This window comes from Centropristis striata, chromosome 2, assembly GCF_030273125.1.
Source record: "Centropristis striata isolate RG_2023a ecotype Rhode Island chromosome 2, C.striata_1.0, whole genome shotgun sequence".
NCBI classification, from domain to species: domain Eukaryota; kingdom Metazoa; phylum Chordata; class Actinopteri; order Perciformes; family Serranidae; genus Centropristis; species Centropristis striata.
This window is the reverse complement of record NC_081518.1, coordinates 37,673,374-37,695,216: the sequence shown is the minus strand read 5'-3', so window position 1 is coordinate 37,695,216 and position 21,843 is coordinate 37,673,374. Positions and strand designations below refer to the sequence as shown.

At 38.5% G+C, this 21,843-nt stretch overlaps 2 protein-coding genes across 3 annotated transcripts; both read left to right on the top strand.

The window, feature by feature from the left end:
* Positions 1-620: 620 nt before the first annotated feature.
* cnep1r1 (CTD nuclear envelope phosphatase 1 regulatory subunit 1) lies at positions 621-4,471 on the top strand. 2 transcript variants are annotated; one of them, XM_059354860.1, is made up of 6 exons: positions 621-701; positions 1,251-1,322; positions 2,299-2,372; positions 2,771-2,880; positions 3,992-4,046; positions 4,149-4,471. In XM_059354860.1, exons 1-6 carry the CDS (start codon positions 677-679, stop codon positions 4,188-4,190), a joined length of 378 nt encoding a protein of 125 aa, XP_059210843.1. In that variant the 5' UTR covers positions 621-676; the 3' UTR covers positions 4,191-4,471. The 2 variants fall into 2 exon arrangements, with proteins under 2 accessions (XP_059210843.1, XP_059210851.1); XM_059354868.1 differs by lacking the exon at positions 621-701 and adding an exon at positions 729-910.
* Positions 4,472-4,657: 186 nt separating this feature from the next.
* Positions 4,658-20,666, top strand: heatr3 (HEAT repeat containing 3). Its single transcript, XM_059359309.1, has 15 exons — positions 4,658-4,917; positions 5,540-5,712; positions 7,945-8,032; positions 8,387-8,487; positions 10,029-10,138; positions 10,764-10,904; positions 11,022-11,317; positions 14,876-14,966; positions 15,177-15,331; positions 16,396-16,478; positions 16,586-16,722; positions 17,337-17,425; positions 18,150-18,293; positions 18,362-18,538; positions 19,417-20,666. The coding sequence occupies exons 1-15, from the start codon at positions 4,777-4,779 to the stop codon at positions 19,528-19,530; spliced, it is 2,040 nt and encodes a 679-aa protein (XP_059215292.1). The 5' UTR covers positions 4,658-4,776; the 3' UTR covers positions 19,531-20,666.
* The last annotated feature ends 1,177 nt before the right edge of the window (positions 20,667-21,843 follow it).

Below are 21,843 nucleotides of genomic sequence, written 5' to 3'. Positions count from 1 at the left end.
ATATAACAGGGACGGGAAACTGGAGGCCGGGGACGCAGACGGCCCGCACCATCACTTGAAGTCGCCCTCAGTACAACTACATGCATTTGAGCATGAAATCTTAAAAGTGCAGTGTAAAAATGCACAAATTACTTCTTGCAATTAAAGTTAATCTGCTGTTTTTGCACAAAAAAAAAAAAGAAATCACAGTAAGTGGTTATTTTTTATTTGCTTCAAACCTTTTGTATTCCTATTTATACTGTTTACATTTGAGCATGAAATATGTTAAGTTACTGCACTGTAAATATATTTAAAATTGCAGTTTCATCATATCTGGTTAAGTGCACGGTCCTGTAAGTGGCTCTGTGGTGGTGTCGATGAAAAATTGTGGCTCCCTTCAGCATTTAAATTGCCCATCCCTGCCTTATAAGCTTGTATATGAACCTTGGACAAAAGTTAAAACTTAGAAACAGTGCCATCTACAGTCCCCGGACCTGTCTGGACTGTTTACTTGGTTTACTGTGCCAGAGGGCTGGAGGTGGGACTTCAGCTCTTTGTCCCGCCCTTTAATCGGTGTACACCCAATCACGTTAGAGCTGGGCACAAAGTCAATGCTGATTGGCCTGTGCGTGCTGTCCTTCAGCCGAGAGGAAGCAGTGGCACAGCCAACAGCCGGCTGCTGGGACCAGGCTCAGATATGAACTCCCTTGAACAGGCCGAAGGTAATCAAGACAGACATGAAATTACCACTTTTTTTAAAACATCTGCCAGTTCGTTTTAGGCTCGAAGCTATAATTACCAAAGTAATTGAAAACAAAAGTCTTAAGAGCTGTTTACAAAGTCAGATACCACGTTAAATAGACCGGCTAGTCTGCTTACGACACTTAGCATGTTTGCTAGCTCGAATTAATGCATCCATTCATACGGTTGTGTACGTATTAGCTAACAAATATTCCTTTTATGAAGTCTGTTCGTTTTTATTTGCCTCTATTGTCTGGGGATTTGCTATATAGTCAGATACGTTTTAGTAGCAGAGAGTGAAACGATCACCAACACTTTAGCTAAATAACAGTCACGTTATTCTCCTTTATTCATGACAGTTACATACTTGTGTGCAAAGTGGTGAAGATTGAATTTGAGGCTGACAGTATGACATGCCCTGTGACACATGTTGATGTTAATTTTCATTCACAAGTCTGAACAAGTAATGTCATACAGCCATGATATGAATTCTAAATACGACGTGTTTCATTGTGCCCATTTTGTTTCAGACCTGAAAGCCTTTGAGAGAAGACTGACAGAGTATGTCTCCTGTTTGCAACCTGCGACAGGCAGGTGGAGAAGTAAGTAACTATTAAGATTGATTGTCAAAACCACACAGCAGAAGATGTGGTGGTTATAGTGATACCTTTTTTGGTGAACTTTATGCATTGCTGATCATTGACTTCAATCTTACATTTCGTCACCCTGTTAAAATAATCGCCTAACTCATTTTTTCAGGTTTTGCAGGAAACACAAAAAACTTCACCAAAAGTGTAACATATGAAATTTATTTATCATTTCACTCAAAAAGGACGTTACAAAGGCTATTGGCATAGTAATAACGCTGTGTGTAAAATATGTAACTTAAGAGAAATAAATGACTTAGGCAATTTTTTGAACATGCCTTTGTGACTTGAGCAAGATATGGTAACACTTTATTTTGAAGGTGTCTACATAAGAGTCACACAAGCCTGTCAGAAACATGACATGACAAGTATCATGAGCATTAATGTTACTTCAAAGTGTCATTAATGTTCATGACACATCCCATGTCATGTTTATGACACGCTCATGTCACTCTTATGTAGACACCTTAGAGTAAAGTGTTACCAATATTAGTGTCAACAATAAAACACTGATAAACTGAACTGATAACTAAACAATCTCCCTCTAGCCCTTCTTTGCTGAGTTCTTATCTGATGCCTATGAATGTGGCAAATTGTTAAAGAAGTGATTATCTTAAAGGGGTAAAATCACATGATCTGATCAACTGAGGATGTGGGCGATTTTACCATAGGTGGCCGGCATCATGAGGAGATGATTTAGGCAAAAAAACAATTTTGACAAAAATGACTTAGGCCATTATTTTAATAGTGTGACGATTTGATCTATATCAAATAAAAGAATCATGTAAAGCCACCACTCGCTCAACAGAAGTTGGTGCAGAAAGAATCACAGATTAAGGATTTATCACCAACACTGAGATTTACAATATATTGATTTGTTAAACATGTTGTATGTTGTTTCACTGGGTGACATCGTCCTGTTTTCTTTCAGTGATTCTGATAGTCGTGTCTGTTTGTACGGCTACTGGGGCGTGGAACTGGTTAATAGACCCGGACACACAGAAGGTACGTATTAGTGGACAAACATGTCTTGTTCTGTCAGTATATATACACATGTAACATTACTATTAAGCTTCTATATAAGTTATAACAACTTGGCAGAATGGGCAAGAAAAGTGGTTTAAGACTGATGTTTCATGTTCAAAAATGAAAATGTTACATTTTGGTACCAGCCGCATTGAGCAACAGTGACTGACTGACTTTTAAAGACAGACGTGCTCTGACTCTCAAACTGAGCTATATATTTATAAATTTAGTTTTTGCTCTACCAGATTGATAAGCTACTGTTGGAAACCAATAATCCTATTAATTTTCCTTTTTTTTTCTTAGGTTACCATAGATGAGATCTGTAAAAGTGAAAGCGTTCTTATTGACCTAATGATTTCTTTTGTTGTGTTCTGCAGGTCTCTTTCTTTTCATCACTGTGGAATCATCCCTTCTTCACCATCAGCTGCATCACTCTTATAGCTCTCTTCTTTGCTGGGATACACAAACGAGTTGTCGCACCGTCAATGTATCCTTTGTTTGTGTCAGTTAATATTCAGAAGCATGTTTTGTTCCACCTTCCACACTAACATCAGATCCAATCTTAGTATTGACAGAAGCATGTAGAGATTAATTGTCATTCCAGGTTTTTGGCAGTGGTGGAATGTAATTAAGTACATTTACTTAAGCACTGTACTTAAGTAGAAATTTTGAGGTATTTTTCATTCCACTCTTCTCTTCTACTCCACGTCCACAGGGAAATATTGTGCTTTTTGCTCCACTACATTTATTAATTTTGTTTACTTACAAATTCAGACATTACATAGAAAGCTTGTAAATAGTGATGGGTAGTTATATTTTTAACAAAACATCATATTTTACAGCAAAAACATTTTATGTTTCAGCTTCACAAATGTGAAGATTTGATGCTTTTCATTTGAATTATTGTATTTTTAAAAATAATTTTAAGGCTTGTGAAAGTGTCGCTCTGGGTATTCGTGACAGCATTTCTCACTATTTTCAGAATTTCTACAAACTAAACAATCAATCAATGTGAAGTGAAGTAAGTAAATTAAGTTTATTTATAGAGCACTTTCCAGATAAAATCACAAAGTGCTTCACAAAAAAGGGGGGGACATAAGACAATAAAATCACAATGAAACATGAAATGATAAAATAATATATGTACAACGCAGGCTGGTCATCTAAACACATGTCTAAAAAAATCAGTCTTTAGCTGATTTTTAAAGAGTCCACAGAAAAAAAGCAGACCATAGGGGTGGAGGCAGAGAATTTCCAAGTTTCTGTGCCAAATAATCAAAAGATCAATCACCATGTGTTTTCAGACGGGTATTTGGAACAGACAGAAGATGTAGTGTTTGACCTAAGAGACCGAGCTGACAGATATGGGTGGAGTAGTTCAACAATATATAGGGCAGCCTGACCATGTAATGCTCTATACGTGAGAGCAAGAATTAAAACGGAATCCTGTATGCAACAGGGAGCCAGTGAAGAGACTGCGGGACAGTACAACAGTAATGCTTTTATGTCAATGCATGTAATAATAATCTAATGATAATGAAAAACATTCACAGGGACCATTTTTTACAAGTTAAGATCTTTGACCTTTGCCCCTTCAGTATTGCTGCCCGCTGTCGGACAGTTTTAGCAGAATACAACATGTCCTGTGATGATGTGAGTTAACAAATCTTTTTATCTCTTTGATGTTGGCAGTCTGCTCTGACCACTTATTTTTATAAAATTGTTAACACTTTTCTCATTTCCATCTCTTTACAGACGGGGAAACTTATTCTCAAACCACGACCGAACATTCAGTAACCATAAGCTTGAGCGGGGTGATCAGATCCACCTGGTCTTTGCTGAAAGCCACTCAGCGGTGGTCCGAACAGCACTGATGCAGAATGCTATCATAATGGAGATGCATATGTAAGAAAGAAGAAATGAACTGATAGGGACTTCTAACAGTGTCACTGCGCTGATGTCACTATTGAAGATCAGAGTTCAGATGTGTTTATTTCAGTTTCTGATGTTGAGCATGTATTTTAACTAAATGTTTCTATTTTTAAAATTATTTACCAAATAAATACTTTGTGAAATCACGTCTGTTTTTTTATTTTTGTCTTATTCCATAAAACCTCTGTCCATGGTTCATTTGGTGTTTGTTATAAACTACTAATATCTTGGTTGCTGCCAGTTATCCGTGGTTCTTGCGTCAGCGATGTTTTGCGACAGCTTCTCCGCTTTCTGTTAACAACGACCACTTTACGGCAGGGGAAGATCTTCCACATGGCCTCAAAACCAGGCTGGAACAAGAGTGTGTGTTTGTGCTTTGGTTACCCAGTCTTGAGTTTACAAGAAGGATTTACACGCTACATGCGCAGTCAGCACTTTAATAGAGACTAAAATGGGTAAAAGTAAAACCACTAAATTTAAACGTCCGCAGTTTAACACGGTCGGGTTGCCGGTTAATGCTGTGAAGGAAGTGGACGCTGAGGAAGATGACCACGGGGAGGATAGTTGTCCAGCTGCGGAGCTGTTGGAGAAAGTATGAACACAGCCTGTTTCTCATTAATACTACTCTATGTTAAGCTGTTTACATTACATAATCGCTATACTCATGTCAACATACAAATGGTACATTAACGTGCCAGAAACTGAAATGTAGGATATACAGGATGCAAAGTCTACTTACAAACAGGTGACACTTTTTTTTAACGCGACAGTGTGTTGTGTTTTAATTTGTCACCCGTCTGAATGCTGTCACAAAACATTTTTGGTTTTGAAGCATAATAACATCACATGTAGAGGGCTAAAGAAGCGAACTGTATGTACTGTCTACGAACATGCCATTTACCGCAGCTGGAAGGTGCAGGAAAAGCTGGAAAATGCATATTAAGTTTGTAAAAGGTATACGTGTAGGAGCTTTACATCAAACTGGGAGATTATTCTTTATTAGTTTAACTCCATTGATTTTCCACCAATGAGCATTAACTTGAGTAGGCTGTGTGATTTCACTCTGAAAACTCTTAATTAGGCTTTTGTTTTTCAAGTCTCAATCAATTTTTCGTCATAATGCCAGATTTGATATGTTATTACTGGCACCTCTGTATAGTTTATATTTCAACAGGCCATATAATTGTTGGCATGTTCTACATATATTTCCATAGTTGGGGAGTCCCAGTGCAGATGTGCGAGAGTTTGCATGTGCCAGCATTTCTCGGGTGGTGCAGCAGAGTCAGACCATCCCAGGTTTCCTCCAGAGGGATGCCGTGAGACGCCTAGGGCCCATGCTGCTGGACAGCAGCCTGGCTGTCAGGGAGACTGCCACTGGAGCGCTCAGGTGAGCCAATAGTGTAGAATGCATCAATAAGCCAGGCATGGTTGTTTGGAAAACAGGGCCAACAACAACTTGTTACAGCTACATAGAGCTCCTGCAAGGGACAACACCGGTCTCCCTCAACAGGTCAGTCTGAAAGAGGGAAGACGTACCGATAAAAGTTAGCACCTAGTTTATGATCATCACATAGGTGAAGCGGTGTGTTGCTGTCTGAAACATGCCTTTGCTGCTCCACATTCAACAAATATTTGAAAATAACTAAAAGGTACTTGGATAAACATTTTTTATGCAGTCATTGTATAGAATTATTGTCATAACTGAAACACTCAGGTGGAACTAAGTGTCTCTTGAAGCTAAAAATGGCATGCAGCCATAATTGATATTATTAATAATAACTGTGCTTTTTATGCTATGGCATTTGTAAAGTGAGAAGAAAGAAGAATCAATGTCATGCTGGTCATACAGTTTTACTCAAGCTAGGGCTGCAACTAACAATTATTTTCATTACCACTTGATCACTTGGTCTATACAATATAAGAACATAGCAAATGTCTATTCATGTTCCTCAAAGTTCAAGGTGATGTCTTTAAATGTCTTATGTCAGTCCAAAACCCAAATATATTCACCTTAATATGAAATTATTTTTCAGCAAAGTAACAGTATGTACACACTTTGAGGACTATTTTATGTAGTGCTGGTGACCATTCAAAGTTGCCTAGGTGCCATGGAAACCCCAAGAAATGAAGTGAGGACACCCTGCTTTTTATAAATATATAACATGTTTCCTATATATTAGCTGCTGGGTTTTAACTTTCTGTGTAGAATATGTGTACTATCATAGTCTTCTTCACTTACATCGCTTCTATGTATTTTCCTTTTGATAGTAAGAAAAGAAAGTGCGACTAATAAGATGGAGGATAACACAATTAACAGGACAAAACAATGCCTTGATTCTATGTAAGTGTAAGCCAGAATGCACACTACCAGGACCCTGACACAAAACGGCTTAATTGAATTCAGGCATCACTAATTTCATTATTTATTCTTACTGTAAATTATTACGCAAAATTAGAGTTCCTTGCTTGGTCCAGTCAGCATCATCAGCTGTTTTGTCCGTGAAGTCACCTGAAGTCTTTACTTCTTTAGGGCAATCTTTGGGTTTTCGTTTCCTTGTGGGTTCTTGTGTGCCTGTTCTTCAGCAGTGTGCTCAGGGGTTTTTTGGTCACGTTTTGGGCATCTTGCATAAAAAATGGTTTAAAAGGATTGTTCATTTTGGATTCATGTTTGTTATTGTGTGGTTTGTCACATTTTGCACCCTGATTGTTGCAACTTGTTTCAGCTGTATCTTGAAGTTGGAGTGGAATAAGAAATGAGCTGGAAATTGATCGCGCTGTTATTCCAACTGAGCGGATGCAAAGACCTATATATTATATTGGTGATTATAAACCTGTAACAGCAGCTAAAGAACAAGATTCAAGAACGTTATTATCAATGTGCAGGCACAAAGAAATTGCAGTTGTGCCAACACAAATTAAATATATAAGGTTCAACCATAGTGCAAAAAAGAGCAATAGAAAAGTGTCTAGGTACAAAATAGCACACCTACACTTATACTGTACTTGTTCTGTACTAACTATAAAATATGTACATTATTTAAATTATTCATTTGGAATAACATTACATTCTGTATGGTATCACACAGTACTATTTATGTGTGCTACAGAAGCATTTGTCATGTTACTTCTACAGGGGGCGCCATGCTTCTGGTAAAGGTCTGGCTGTAAGTGGAGAGAAGGTGCCGTCGGGTTGTCATGATTTTATGGCTCATGATATTACTGACATATTATAAATAGCTATATACGTACTTCTGTTTACTTTGTGAACATGATCACATTCACCTGTAATATCTGTTTGGCCCCAAATCAAAAAGGATTAGCAATTGGTTGCTTTTTTTGTGTTATTTACGTTTTTCACAGCATCCTAATCATCATCACATTCACCCTCTGCCCATCGTCAGCACTTGTTTTTGTTTCACAGTATGACCTCAAACACCCCTCCCTACTACCCGTCTGTACTGGATATCAAAATAAGACAGTTGCTCTCAGGACACCCTCGGGGGCTCTCCCTCTCACACACACTCACACAAGCGCGCAAACACAAACACAAACACAAACGGCATCTCCGACAGCGAATCTCCTCCGACTGAACGATGAGTGTGTTCTCTCCCCCTGACAGGAATCTGAGTGCATGTGGAGGTCAGGAGGTGTGCGAAGACATGGTGAAGCACGACGTCATGACTCCTCTGACAGCACTGCTTAGAGAGGTGAGACTCCGCCGCTGCTTTTAGCTCACCCCATCACTTCAGTTCCACCTCATCAGCAGCTGGTGCAGCATGCCTCCATATCTTCAGCAATTAGGCAAAGACATTTACAATGAGTGTCATTCTCCACACCCACACCTGGACAAATTGAATTCTGGCATCAGAGTCAAGCTTACTGTTGAGCAGTTGGTGAGGTCAATAGGTGTCTCCACCCATAAATGATACTGGACTGAATATGTTTTCAGTGTAATCGCACACTTTTTCCAAATGAGTTAGCTTGTTGAAAATCTTGAAGGGCTGATGGAGTCCATACCTGTTTCACTTGTCATCTTTAACACAGAGTTGTTTTCCTTTCAGTGCTGTGCTGGTTTTGAGAGCGCCACTGTGCAGATGAAAGACCAGAAGAATGCAGTGGAGGATGTAGCCTATGAGGCTGTGAACTTACTGTGGAATCTATGGTAAGCTAAGAGGTTATGTAAGCTGGTTGACAGCGATGTGTTTTTAACCTTTTTGTTATCTAGGTATGATTTATTGACAATGCACGTTGTATTCGTTGACGCTCAACAACCATCTCAAAGTCACATGCCATTTCTCTCCTGGGAGTTGCCCTGAAATCACAGTCTTCTTCTCGCAGCTAGTTAGCGGCTCACAAGGCTAGTAGGTGTCCAAAGATACATTATCCTTATAAACTTTACTCCACCACTCCATTTGTTACTTATCTCATATTTAGAGTGTGGGGAAAAATCGATGCCACATAGTATCGGGATATTTTGTGTTGCAGTATGCGATACTTGGACCCCAGGTTTAAATATTTTATTATATGAATAAATTACAAATATTGCATGGACAAATTCAACTTACAATAATATAATCAATTGCTTTTTCAGTCCAGTCCAGTAGATGGTGCTAAGCTTTATATTATGTTTTCAATTTAATAGTAATTTATTTCCAAATATGTATAAGTTGCATTGTTCAAAGTACATGAACAGCGATCTACATGTTTACATTTAAGTTCAACTATGTACACTGTGAAACGAACAGTTCAGTTTGTCAGGTGCTTGTAACATTATAATAGGTTTTTATCATTTCGCCTCTGTTGCCAGGTCATGCTGCTTTGCTTGACAACATCAGAAAAATCAGACCTTAACTAACTCAATATGCTACTTAACTCCTGACACAAGCTGTCATCATCTCAAAACTAGACTACTGTAATGCCCTCCTGACGGGCCTGCCAGCCTGCACAGTGAAACCCCTTCAGATGATCCAGAACGCGTCTGCGGTCTACAACCAGTCAAAAAGGTCACATGTCACACCGCTGCACATCGAGCTCCACTGGCTACCTGTTGCAGCCCGCATCAAATTCAAATCTCTAATGCTGGCCTACAAAGCTGTCACTGGTATTGCACCTACCTACTTGAACGCCCTGATACAGGCATATGCTACCTCACAACCGCTGCACTCTTTCAATTAACGGTGCCTGCCTCTGCCACCATTTAATTCAAGGCAATCCAAACTCTTTGCGTTTGTTGTTCCCTGTTGGTGAAGGCACTACCAGTTCCTACCAGAGCAGGGGCGTCCCTCTCTACCTTTAAAAAACACCTGAAGACCTTCAGAGAGGACCTTCTCTCCTAGCACCGCACATCAATTCTACTCCTTAAAGAATTGCCACTAGCACTTGTCGCTGCACTAATGGCTCTTATTGCACTATACCTTGATTGTTTCCCTTCTCTGTAAGTCGCTTTGGAAAAAAGCGTTTTATGACAGTCTATCTGCTTGAAAGTCCAATACATTATCTAATTAGATAAAAGAGATGTGGGCAAAGTTTTCCTATATAAAGTATATGAATAAAGTGTATCCTGGATATATGATAACTCACACTCGCACTATCACAAAATGTTTGAAATCTAATAAGATTGTATCATGGCTTAGGTATTGTGATGGTATCCTATTGTGGGTCCTCAGTGAGTCCATCCCTAGTCATACTGCTTTGTCCTTTCAGTGAGAGCAGCAGCCAGTCGCTGTCCGTCTTCAACAAAGCGGGGCTCCTGGATTTGGTTGTCCAGTGTCTGGAGAGACACCCACACAATGTACAACTGGCCATATCTGCCGGTAGGTGTAACAAATGTACAGTTTTATTGTAGTCATGTTAGATTTATCAAGGTGAGTGCGCATCCTGGCTGACCAAAGTATTGTATTCATGATGAACCTCAATTTTTGCCTAAATATCACTACTGGACATATATAAATATAAATATAAATATATATAAAAATGGTGAGCTCAGCATTACAGACTTCTGAATCTAGCTTAATATTTAAGGTGTCGTCATGACTCTGGTATCAGTCTTCTCTGTCAAAGAGAACAAGTGTTTTCCAAAATGTCGAACTACTCAGTAAAGTCCAGCCAATAATTACCCAAGGCTCACCTAGACATCAGGTGAATTTATGAAATCTGGATGCAATATTAGGATATATTAGGACATTATGTAAGGAGGAGAACCTTTTTGCTATGATAACAGTATGTAAATGGAGTTTGCTGTCCCAAATGTCTTAGCTAGGATGTGTGAACAGGTCGCTGACATTACACACATTACAACTGCCTACAACAGCCATCACAGTCCTTCCTAATAGGCCTTTCTGAAGCCTTGCTAGCATTGGAACCAGACCTCCAACCATTTGGGGTTTCTCAAGAGTGAGAAAACAGTTTGTGAGTCTCTTCTCTTTGTGTTTGGGCCAGCTCACTGTTTGCAAACTGTGACTGAGGACAACCCAGAGCTGCTGTGTAGCATGAACGCTGCGGTGCTTGGAGTCATGGAGAGCGTGCTGCTGACATCTCAGCCAGACATGGCACACACTCTCCTCAGGACACTGGCTGCAGGTACAATTTGTCACTTGTCACGATTTAAGGAGCAAACACTCAAGTCATTAAATACTGTGTATTGTCATGTTGTTAAAGCCCTCCCTTATCTCTAACTCTGCCTGCTGTGTCACTCAGGGACACTATGGAACATGAAGGGCAGTCTGCCTGCTGCCCGTCAGGCCCAGACCCTCAACGCTGCGGTGGCCACCTTGTCACAGTGCTTGGATCTCGACCCAGGTACACTGATACCTGAACTCAGAGGAGCAGAAGAGCTTCGTCACAAAAACGCACCAGCTGGGGCAGAACATGAAGACCACGCTGCGGGAGACCTCGCTGTGGCAGAGATGGACGAGGAGGACGAGGAAGAACCTAAACACAAGAGGAATGGAAAAGCTGCGAGGGTTGACAACGACTTCTCTGACCTGTTGCCTGTAAGTGGTGTCTCTCACATCCTACTCTATATGTTTCTGTTTTAATGCCATACAGCAGGTTGTTAGCCCCTCCGGCCATACGAGTTGACCTTTTAAACACAGTAAATGTGTGTGTCACTGTCAGTAGAATGCTTCAGCTCTTTTTAGAGCAAGACCGATCGATTACCATGGCTGATATAAACTTATTGTACAGATATGAGTACCGGTGCATATGCCAGCCAATAAAATTCAAGAAATTGCAGTTCATAAGTGCTGGTGGGAATAACGTGATCCTCCCACGCGATACGTCCCACCGGGGAATCTCCCCCTGTCAGGTGTCAAGAAGCGGCCTTCTAACTCTGCATGTATCGGAGGAAGCATGTGGCAGTGATAAAAAAATTTATAAAAAAAAAGAAACAGTATCTCCATTCCATTACAGTTTATTTACAGTTTATCCACACATTTATTTTTTAGCTGTAAAAATGTGTTTGTCCCAAATCTATAAAAACATAAATTTAAGGTGTTCTTATCAAAACTATGTTTGGGAAATATGTATATGTTTGTAAACTTATTTGGCCCATAAGACAAAAAAACTCCCTAACACATTTGAAAATGTGTCAAAAGGGTTTGGCAAATTATTTCATTGTGTTTTATGTATGATTAAGACATGTTAGTTAGAAGTGGGTTTGGATCATAATCAACTTTTTTCTTGGTCGGATTAATCCAGTAAAATAATCTAGGACGTTTGTAAATCCTCAGACTAAGTAGCTTAAGTTTTTTTTAAGAAGAATAGGGTAATTTTACCTTCCTCACTAACAGTTAGCACCATTCATGAATGTCAATAAGGGTTAAGACTCAGTTCAGTTTAAAAGAAAAATGATTAAAAGAAAAAAACATGCAGAAATCACTGATTAATCAGATTCTAACCTTTTTTCAACAAAACTGTAAGTGAAATATCTTGCGTGTGCTTTCCTCCCGCATGCTCCAACATGTTGAATACAGTATGAATAGTATTCAACACAAGGGCTGCGCTTCATTACATAGTCAAGTCATTGCCCTCAGGTAGTGATGTTCCACTGGTCTGAAAAACTGAACTGAACTCAGTGAGATGGACCAGAGGGCTGAGGGAGACAAAGTGCACTGCAGATGCGCAGTGGTGCAAGGAAATACATCCTGGGTGTTTAGTTTGCAGCGATGCAGCCGACATACGACTCCAGTTGTTTACCACAAAAGAAAAGACACAGAATGTAGATAAATTAAATAAATACATTTTGCAGAGCAAGCAGATAGTTTTATAAGAAAACCTCATTGGTAGCGTGATATTATTTATATATATATATATATATATATATATATATATATATACATATACAGTACAGGCCAAAAGTTTGGACACACCTTCTCATTCAATGCGTTTCCTTTATTTTCATGACTATTTACATTGTAGATTCATCAAAAGTATTAATGAACACATGTGGAATTATGTACTTAACAAAAAAGTGTGAAATAACTGAAAACATGTCTTATATTCTAGTAAGCAAAGGGTGGCTACTTTGAGGAATCTAAAATACAAGACATGTTTTCAGTTATTTCACACTTTTTTGTTAAGTACATAATTCCATATGTGTTCATTCATAGTTTTGATGCCTTCAGTGAGAATCTACAATGTAAATAGTCATGAAAATAAAGAAAACGCATTGAATGACAAGGTGTGTGTCCAAACTTTTGGCCTGTACTGTATATATATATATATATATATATATATATATACAGGTAGTTATTGTACTCTACAGTGTTGTTTCCAACATTATCTGTGAATGCATGGACAATAATGTTGTTTAGCAAGATTTCATAACCCTTAGCAATAGCAGTTATGATAATCATGATACAGAACATGAACCTAAATGCATCTAATAGCAACCCTGATTCTCAAAAAATGGTACTTGGTAAAAAAAAAAACCTGAAATAAAAACAGGATCTGATATTTTCTTATTAAATTTCTACATTTGAATTGATGCATTCTGTTTTTATTTATTTTATAGTCATCCCATACTTTTGAGTATTGAGGTTGTACCAATCTTCATTAAATCAGTAGGTATTTTTGTTGATTTATAAAAAGTTACAATAATAATAATAACAGGGATACAATGCCATAATTCATGGAAAATAAAACACACTGTACAATTGGTGGTGATCCGTGACAGTTTAGGGTGAAAGTGTGCAGGGGCAGGTGCTTTCCATTTTAATCCCCCGCTCCTCCCCCACCCACTACCCCTCTGCTTTACATGTGGCCTCCGTGTATGCAGTTACGTAATACCTTGGGCTGAGTGGAAGTGATGAAAAACTACAGATGAAACACAGCATGAGAGCATGAAGCCATGACACAACACCTGTGGAGGTCTGCTATTGGCTTATGCAGTGCTTGAGGGAGGACATAATTGTAGTTAATGATTCTATACTTGCCATTATTTTACTATCTTTTAAGTCAAAGTTAAGGCCGATCATCTCTAAGAAGTTGTATACAAAGAGTTCAGATCTTTTTTTGACTCTTTTTTTTTTTTTACTTTATTTTTATTCAACAAGAAAGAACATGGTACAAAACATTCCTTGACAACAGCACAGAGTACACATGGCAGTGCGAAAAAAACTAAACAAAGACAGAAGACATACTGGGTTACAGCAAGCTGAATAATAATGAATACAGTATAATTAAATAAATAAATGAAAGAATAATGGACAGTCAGGACAGTACAGCACAGTGTGAGATCCCTTCAGCTAGAGAAATACCTTGCAATAGGTAGCCACCTCCTCTTAATTTTTGACTCTTTTTAAAAATCAAATTAATTGCAGTGTGCCACAAGTTTACATGTAACTATTATCTAAATTGGAATAAACAACATAAGTGTTCAGGATGTGACGTTTTTATTGCATCAAGGCGATCCTGGTTTGTGTTGTGGCGGAGCATGTTAATGCCAGGTGAAAAGGTGGCTGAGGATGAGTCATCCTGGAGTGCGAGCAAGACTGACAGAGTAGACAAACTGTCGGGTTCTGGGGAGGCGATTGGGGACACTCTGCATGGTTCAGCTGGGGACCAGCTTCTGGCTTCCACCACACTGACATTCCCCAGACCTGACCTCGGCGAGACAGAGCTGTCCCTCTCGTCTCAGTCAAAACCGGCGCCCTAGGATTGCGGGTGACATTCATGGTGACTGTCCAAAATCCCCTGTAATGTTGTAGGTTACGTAATGGGGATGTCTGGATGTAAGCTTTTGTTTTTCTTGTTTAGCAGTGTAAATAAACAGTTCTGGAAAGCATTTCCCTGTAACAACGCTGCTGAACAAACCCAAACAGACACAGTGTCTGAATAGATAAATTCTACATAAACCTTATTTTCTCTTTTAAAAGTGACAACTACGAAGCAGGTCTCACTTGCATCACAGTTTCAAAAGTGCACATGGATAATGTTGGGGTAAATCTGTGGTTATAAATCTCTTCTCAGCTGAACTCTGGGTGATAACAGTGCTAACAGTCATCGTTTTGGGAGGATGTTGACTCACATGGCTGCTTGTTTTTGTCCAGAGGGACAAGGAGGAGCTGAGGGAGGCAACAGCCTTGCTGACAGCCCAGCAAACGTCCTTAGAGATCATCGTCAACATGTGCGCCTCTGACGGTGAGTGTGGTGGGCATGGACAGCAGTGCTGACCCCAGGCACTTTTCATCAACATTGTATCCTGTCACACTGTATTTGCATATCAGAAAGGCTATTATAACAAGAAATACATGAAATGAGTTCATTTGAATGCCTAGAAATGCCTTTACTCGTTCCACATTGGTTTGTCTTTGTTCCCCTGATCACTTCTATGTCTCTGTCTCTGTTCAGACCCTTCTGACGATGAGTGGGAGGAAGAGTCGAGCAGTGATGAAAGCGACATGGGTCCAGACGGTCTTTGTGACGCAGTGTCCAATCTTATGTCTCCACTGTGTTTGTCAGCTGAGGTTCACGGGGCTTTGATCAACCACAGCATTCCAGAAAAGGCAAATACCTATCTGCTTAATCACCAACAACTCACAGTGGCATCAGTCAATAGCTATAAGAAAGCAGGAGGTCTTAACTGTGTCAGAATTAGGGCCTCGTGGCAATCGCACCGAGCACTGGTCCCATACAGCAATAGCTGTAGGGACCAGTGCTCTTTCTAAAAAATTGTCAAAAAATAAATTTGAAAACTGCGCTCCAGGCCGCAAATTCCACTCTACAGAAATAATTTATACATAGAAATGTAGGAAAATTTGTCTTCTCACTCACAATCCTCTGGTAAAGCTGTCAGAGTTATAGTTTGGGCGTACGACGCACAGATGAGCCACCAACACCACCAACAGCCTCTTTGGGTCCCATATTAAAAATGCAGGAAGATTTCGGAAAAAGGGAAGATGGAACAGTTTTTTTAGATCGCTCTAACAAAGCTATTTTTTAATTTTTCTTTAAAAAAATCATATGTAGACGTTCAGGAAGAACTCAGGACGCTCAAAGTGAAGTCGGATCAATGATAGGTATTATGGTTTTGCCAAAAATGCTTTCTGTTCGAGGCCAGAAATTCCACCTGTCAATGTTCCGGGACATTAACAGGTGCCAGTTAATTCTGTTGATTGCTTTGATCTGATTGCCTTTGATCTTTGATGTGATTACAGTTACAGATACACACACACACACACACACACACACACATGCACATAAGTACGCACACTCCTCACACATGCATACACATGCTTCAAACACGGGCCCGCAAAAACACACACACACACACACACACACACACACACACACACACATTTTGAGGTTAAAGGGCATAGTTTGAAATCTCTGAAGAATCTCATCATAGTGTACACACACCGGCAGTAGCCCCTGTGGCCCTTTCAAAATTTCCCCAGAGGAGATTTTCTAGTTTTAGTTTACTGTAATAAAAACCCCGAGATATGATTGTGATTCTGATGTGAACCACACTTATCTTCTAACCCAGGCTGAACAGGTTGAATTATTGACCTGTGCAGTTTAATAGAGATCTGTTTTAAGAGGTTAACCTAAATCTTCTCTTTGATTCAAGGTCCTCAAAAAGACCGAATTTACCAGAAAAGAAGCCATGGATGTGTGCCAACAGAATCCCTCCTGGAAAGGCCTGATAAAAAAGTAATCTTCTCACTTATCATCAGATATCTTATGCACTTTCTCTGGAAAAGGCCCAAAAGGTCTCACTGCTCTATGAGAAACAACCACCTTCTCTTCTTTGCCTTTAGGATGCAGCGTGTGCAATCCCGGGCGCTGACCTGCCTCCACAGCATCCTCTCCACCATGGACGCTGAGTCTCTGGGAGGACCGACAGCCCTGCAGGGAGCAGCACAGCACCTGTCCACGCTGGTTTTTGGAGCAGCAGGTCTCACATCTATGTCATATTGAAGTTCAGAGCATAAATCACATTTAGTGTTCCTATAAGTTTATTCTACACTACAACACACACACACATATAATATATACAGTACAGGCCAAAAGTTTGGACACACCTTCTCATTCAATGCGTTTCCTTTATTTTCATGAGTATTTACATTGTAGATTCATCAAAACTATTAATGAACACATATGGAATTATGTACTTAACAAAAAAGTGTGAAATAACTGAAAACATGTCTGATATTCTAGTAAGCAAAGGGTGGTTACTTTGAGGAATCTAAAATACAAGACATGTTTTCAGTTATTTCACACTTTTTTGTTAAGTACATAATTCCATATGTGTTCATTCATAGTTTTGATGCCTTCAGTGAGAATCTACAATGTAAATAGTCATGAAAATAAAGAAAACGCATTGAATGAGAAGGTGTGTGTCCAAACTTCTGGCCTGTACTGTAGTATAAATACTAACTTCCCCCAAAAAATAATATAATCATAGTAATCATAGACAGATTAACATGTTTTATGACTGCATTAGTATAGAGTTGCAATACTGAAGCATTATATACAGCTGTAAATGTAATTTACTTTCTCATGTTTCAGAGATACCCAAAGATGAGGAGTTCCTCGAGGCCGTCATCAGCGCCATGCGCTCTCTTTTACAGATGATTGCCTCCAAAAATATCCCCCAGGTACAGAATACACCACAGCTTCAGCCTTTCCGTCTGTGATTTTAAAACTGTTGCATTTATGGGTCATTTTAGCAGGAGATAAGGCTTTAGTTTATATTAGGAGTGCTGCTTCTGTTTGGCCTGTTTGACTGTTTGTTGTTATATTGGGTCCTGAGAATCCTGCTTTTGCTTTGTTCTTTCAAAGCACGTTTTAAACTCTATTAATAAAGCTATTTTAACTAATATTATAATTTTAAAAAGTTGCTCCAGCAATTTAGTATTGCACTCTGCATAAAGTAGCAGGTCTCACAATAGACAGAAAATGGTGAAAATCCATGCAGCAGTTGCTGGGCCCTACATTTCCCATAATGCAACTCAAGAGCGGCCATAGTAAGACTTAACCTGCCTGGTAAATTTCCACACCTTTCACACACCACAACTCTAGTTTGTAATGCAGGATTTTGGTTAAAGATTTGAAGTGTCAAAGCCCAAGCTGAGACATCATCGTTACATCCTTTTCAGATTTTTGAAAGTGTTTTATAGGTGACAGAGTTATACTCCCCATGACAAGAAATCAGAACTTGTATAATATTAGTGGAGTCCCCCTTTTAGCCTCTTTTCATGTTTGTTTACATTGTTGACTGAATAAGTACAGCAGTAGCATAAAAGCTGAACTCCGTATAGCTGTTGATCATGTTTATTTTAGAAAGTTCAGTATCTGTGTGGTTTGTTTTGTTTTTCTTAGTGTATGACCCCCCAGCAGTTGATGAGCCTGAGCGAAGCAGCCACCCGCTGCGATGTTGTCAGTGTGAGGGTCAACGCCGTCGCCATTCTGGGCATCACTGGAAACACATTAGCCAAAGAGAAGGGCACTGCTGAAACCCTTCAGGTAAAATCTTTCTCTCTTTTCATATCTCCGAATATTTGTTCTTCCTCTAAGAAACTCTGCTCCCACAGATGATCGGAGACGCCTTACTTCAAGTTGCCACGAGGGATGCCGACCTGGTTGTAAATGGAGAGGCACTGGACGCCTTGTTTGATGTTTTTGCGGACGGAGACGAGGCAGAGACAGCTGCCAAAAACATCCGCTTACTACCTGCACTGAAGGCACTTCAACCAGTCTTTAAAGCCAAGGTACCAGAGGCCTATTCTACTGAGCACTGTTATTGATTTCATTTTTCTTTACAATTTTCAAATGGGGTTGTATGAGGTACTTATCCATAGTCGGCCAGTAATACGGAAATACAGGCTCAGAAACTAAACAATGTACCAGCAGCTCAATATATTTCAGCCCCCTATAAATCTGATTAATTTTGGATATTTTCAGCACTTTACCTTGAAGTCATCAGCCCTGTTTTAGTTTATGCAGGCTGAACTGAAGCCGTTCTATGCTCATTTAAAACCCACCAGACTCCATTGGCAAAAACACAAATTTCACTTTGCAGAACATGGGTCTTGCTGGTCTACAGACTCCTCAATCAGTTAGTGTGTTTATGTTATCTTGTGACTTTGGTTTTTTAAAGGGTATGTTTGGGTTCACCAAAGTCAGAAAAAAAACAAAGAATTGACCTTATCGAGGCAGCAATGGACTGTTTTTGTGAATGTAGTGTGGTAGCTTTAAAAATAGCATTGATAACAGCTTCAGTAAACTTAAACGAGCTGTCTGGAAAATATTCTAAATATAGCATACTCTTAAACTGATATTGAAGAGACAAACATCGGGCCTCAGGCAAAAACATTTTCGTATTATCTTAACTTTCTCTGACTTCCTAATTTAGAATTTTTATGGCATTTTCAAACTCAAAATCACTTCAAAGCAATGAAATATACAACCTATTAGTGGAACAACTGCTCACAGGAGAACATTTGTGAATGAGCAAGTTCTCCTAAATCCCTTGTGCAAATCTGTTTGTACAAATGGTTCTTGCATGAAGCCCATTCTTTCTTATATTTTCTATAATTTATACTTTATAAAATATATTTTTAATAATACTTCTTATCCTTTTTGCTAGATTCGTAAAGAAGGAAGAGGCAAGTACAGCCCCCAGCAGCTGTGCGTGCTCGACAACATCAAAGTCAACCTGAGAAGATTCATTGGATACCTGGAAAAGGTGGTGAAAAAATAATAACTTCAATCAGTTGAACTTGTACGGTTTGGACAGAAGTGCTATCATGAGCACAGAATGGAACAGTATGTGGTCATGAAACCAAGTATTTATTATGTTGGTATTGAACCATTTTTTTCTCCTTGGTTTCAATGTTAATAGTCTCTAAAATAATGATTTACTTGTGAGAGTTTATTTGAGAAGAAAAACGGGGTGAAGTCTGATATTAGTTATTAGTTACTGTAGGTTGCAGTAAAGAGAGGATTTATATTTTTGCTCCCTTAGTTGATATGTATCATTCAAACCAAAATGGTTGTCAGACTTAAATTTGTATAATTTCATGTCCCCCGAGAATGCTTTTAAGAGATCAGGTTCAGCGCTGACATGTGTCATGTGTCCCTTTTTAAAAAAAATGTTGTCCCATGTTTCAATGGGCCGATCATTGACGTTAACACAGTTCTGCTAGAGGTGGAAGGCAGGGCTTTTCTACATTACAGACCTTTTATAGGAAGTATCAGTTCCTCTTGTGTGATTTGATATTGTGTAATACAGTAATAATTTTTCTCGAGATATAAAATTGGCTTGCTTAAAGAGAAACAAAATAAAAATTACTATGGAATTTCAGTTACTTACTAAGCTACAAGAGTTTGACATGTTCTCTGCCAAGGTTGAGGTAACATTCAACTCTATTGGGACGGACACATTAGCCTTAAACACATATTCTCTACCTCTGCCCATCCCTCCACCTCCCATCTCTGCCAGCAGAGTGTTGTCTTTTGCAGTATTTTTGAACTTTGCTGTCTGCAAGTCACGACGGCAGCCAGCTTTTTACTTAATGCATTCTTGACATTAACAAAAAGCAACTGCCACCTGATCCATAGTTTATCATGCTTCGAGTAACTGAAAACGTCATCTCATTAGCTTTCATTAATGCAATAAACGGTGAAGATTGAATGGTGACTTGCACCCACGAATGCTGTTTACCGTAAATATCTAAATGAGCTGTGATAGTTCTTATGTTGTAAGAGCCAGTCACAGCTTTCTGGGTTCCGATAACTTTTCAGGAAAATGTTATTGAAATTAAATATATCACTGAAAAAGAAATATTCAAAGGTACATGTGATTATGTGAATGGCTCTTTGAAATAAATCCTGATTTCTTAAGCATTGTTTTGAGTGTTTTCTCTTGCACCATATGAATATTTCTACAACTACATTCGTATATGTTTGGAATTAACACTCAAGTGAAAAAAAAATGGTTCCAGATTCTAAATGTGAGTATATGCTGCTTCTGTTTTACATCACTGTTGCCTAAAAGAAATATCCTTAGGTTTTACCCTGTTAGTTGGACAGAATGAGCAATTTGTCACCTTGTGAATTATTATTTTTAATTTTGTTGTCTCAGCAATTAACCAAGTACAACCCTCAAATAAATTTAAAATGACAGACTAATCGATAATAAAAACAATTAAAGTAAACAATTATCTGGAAGAAGATGAAAAGAATTCAAAACAAGTATTAGTATAAAAATACATATCAAGCAGGGCTGTGGTGTGTATTATATAATATGACATAAGAATGAAGGCCTTTTGTAGTTATTGCACTAAAAAGATTAATGGAAATAATTGTTAGTTATATTAAATACATTGTATTGCATTATTACCTGCAAGCAGTTTAACCTAGTATAACATGATGTGCATTTACAACATGAGAGTTTTGTCATAAATTCACACTATAGAGGTGGGTAAAATCCTGGGATAGACAGAGGTATGTGAACTATAACCTGGGTGATTAGAACTGTCAAATTTATGTGCGGCTTAAAGAAAAGCATTAGGCAAAAATATATATATTTAATTTAGTTGTAGTACTCTCAACACCTTGTCCATTTCACTTTGAAGAGAGAATAATAAATCAAACGTTATTTATTTATTGACTTTATTGACAATTAAGAAACATTACAATCATGAGGTCAGACAAAAAGGGATTACGAGAAACAAATGTCACGAAAAACAAAGAATTTATCAGGAGAAATAGTAAAAAAAGAAAAAAAAGAAATATACATTGGTCACACAGAGAGTATGAAGTACATAAAGTCTGTGCATTCACTGATAATGATTTAAAAAATCATATAGCTTTTAGAAATGAAGGTTATACATTCATCAGGCAGTCATAATATTGAAGATATATATATATAGATATATATATATATCTATATATATATATATATATATATATATATATATATATATATATATATATATATATATTGTCTTTTACAATTCTGAGAGACTTAAGATTGAGAAGATTGGTTGAATTCAAGTAGAGACACCTTAAA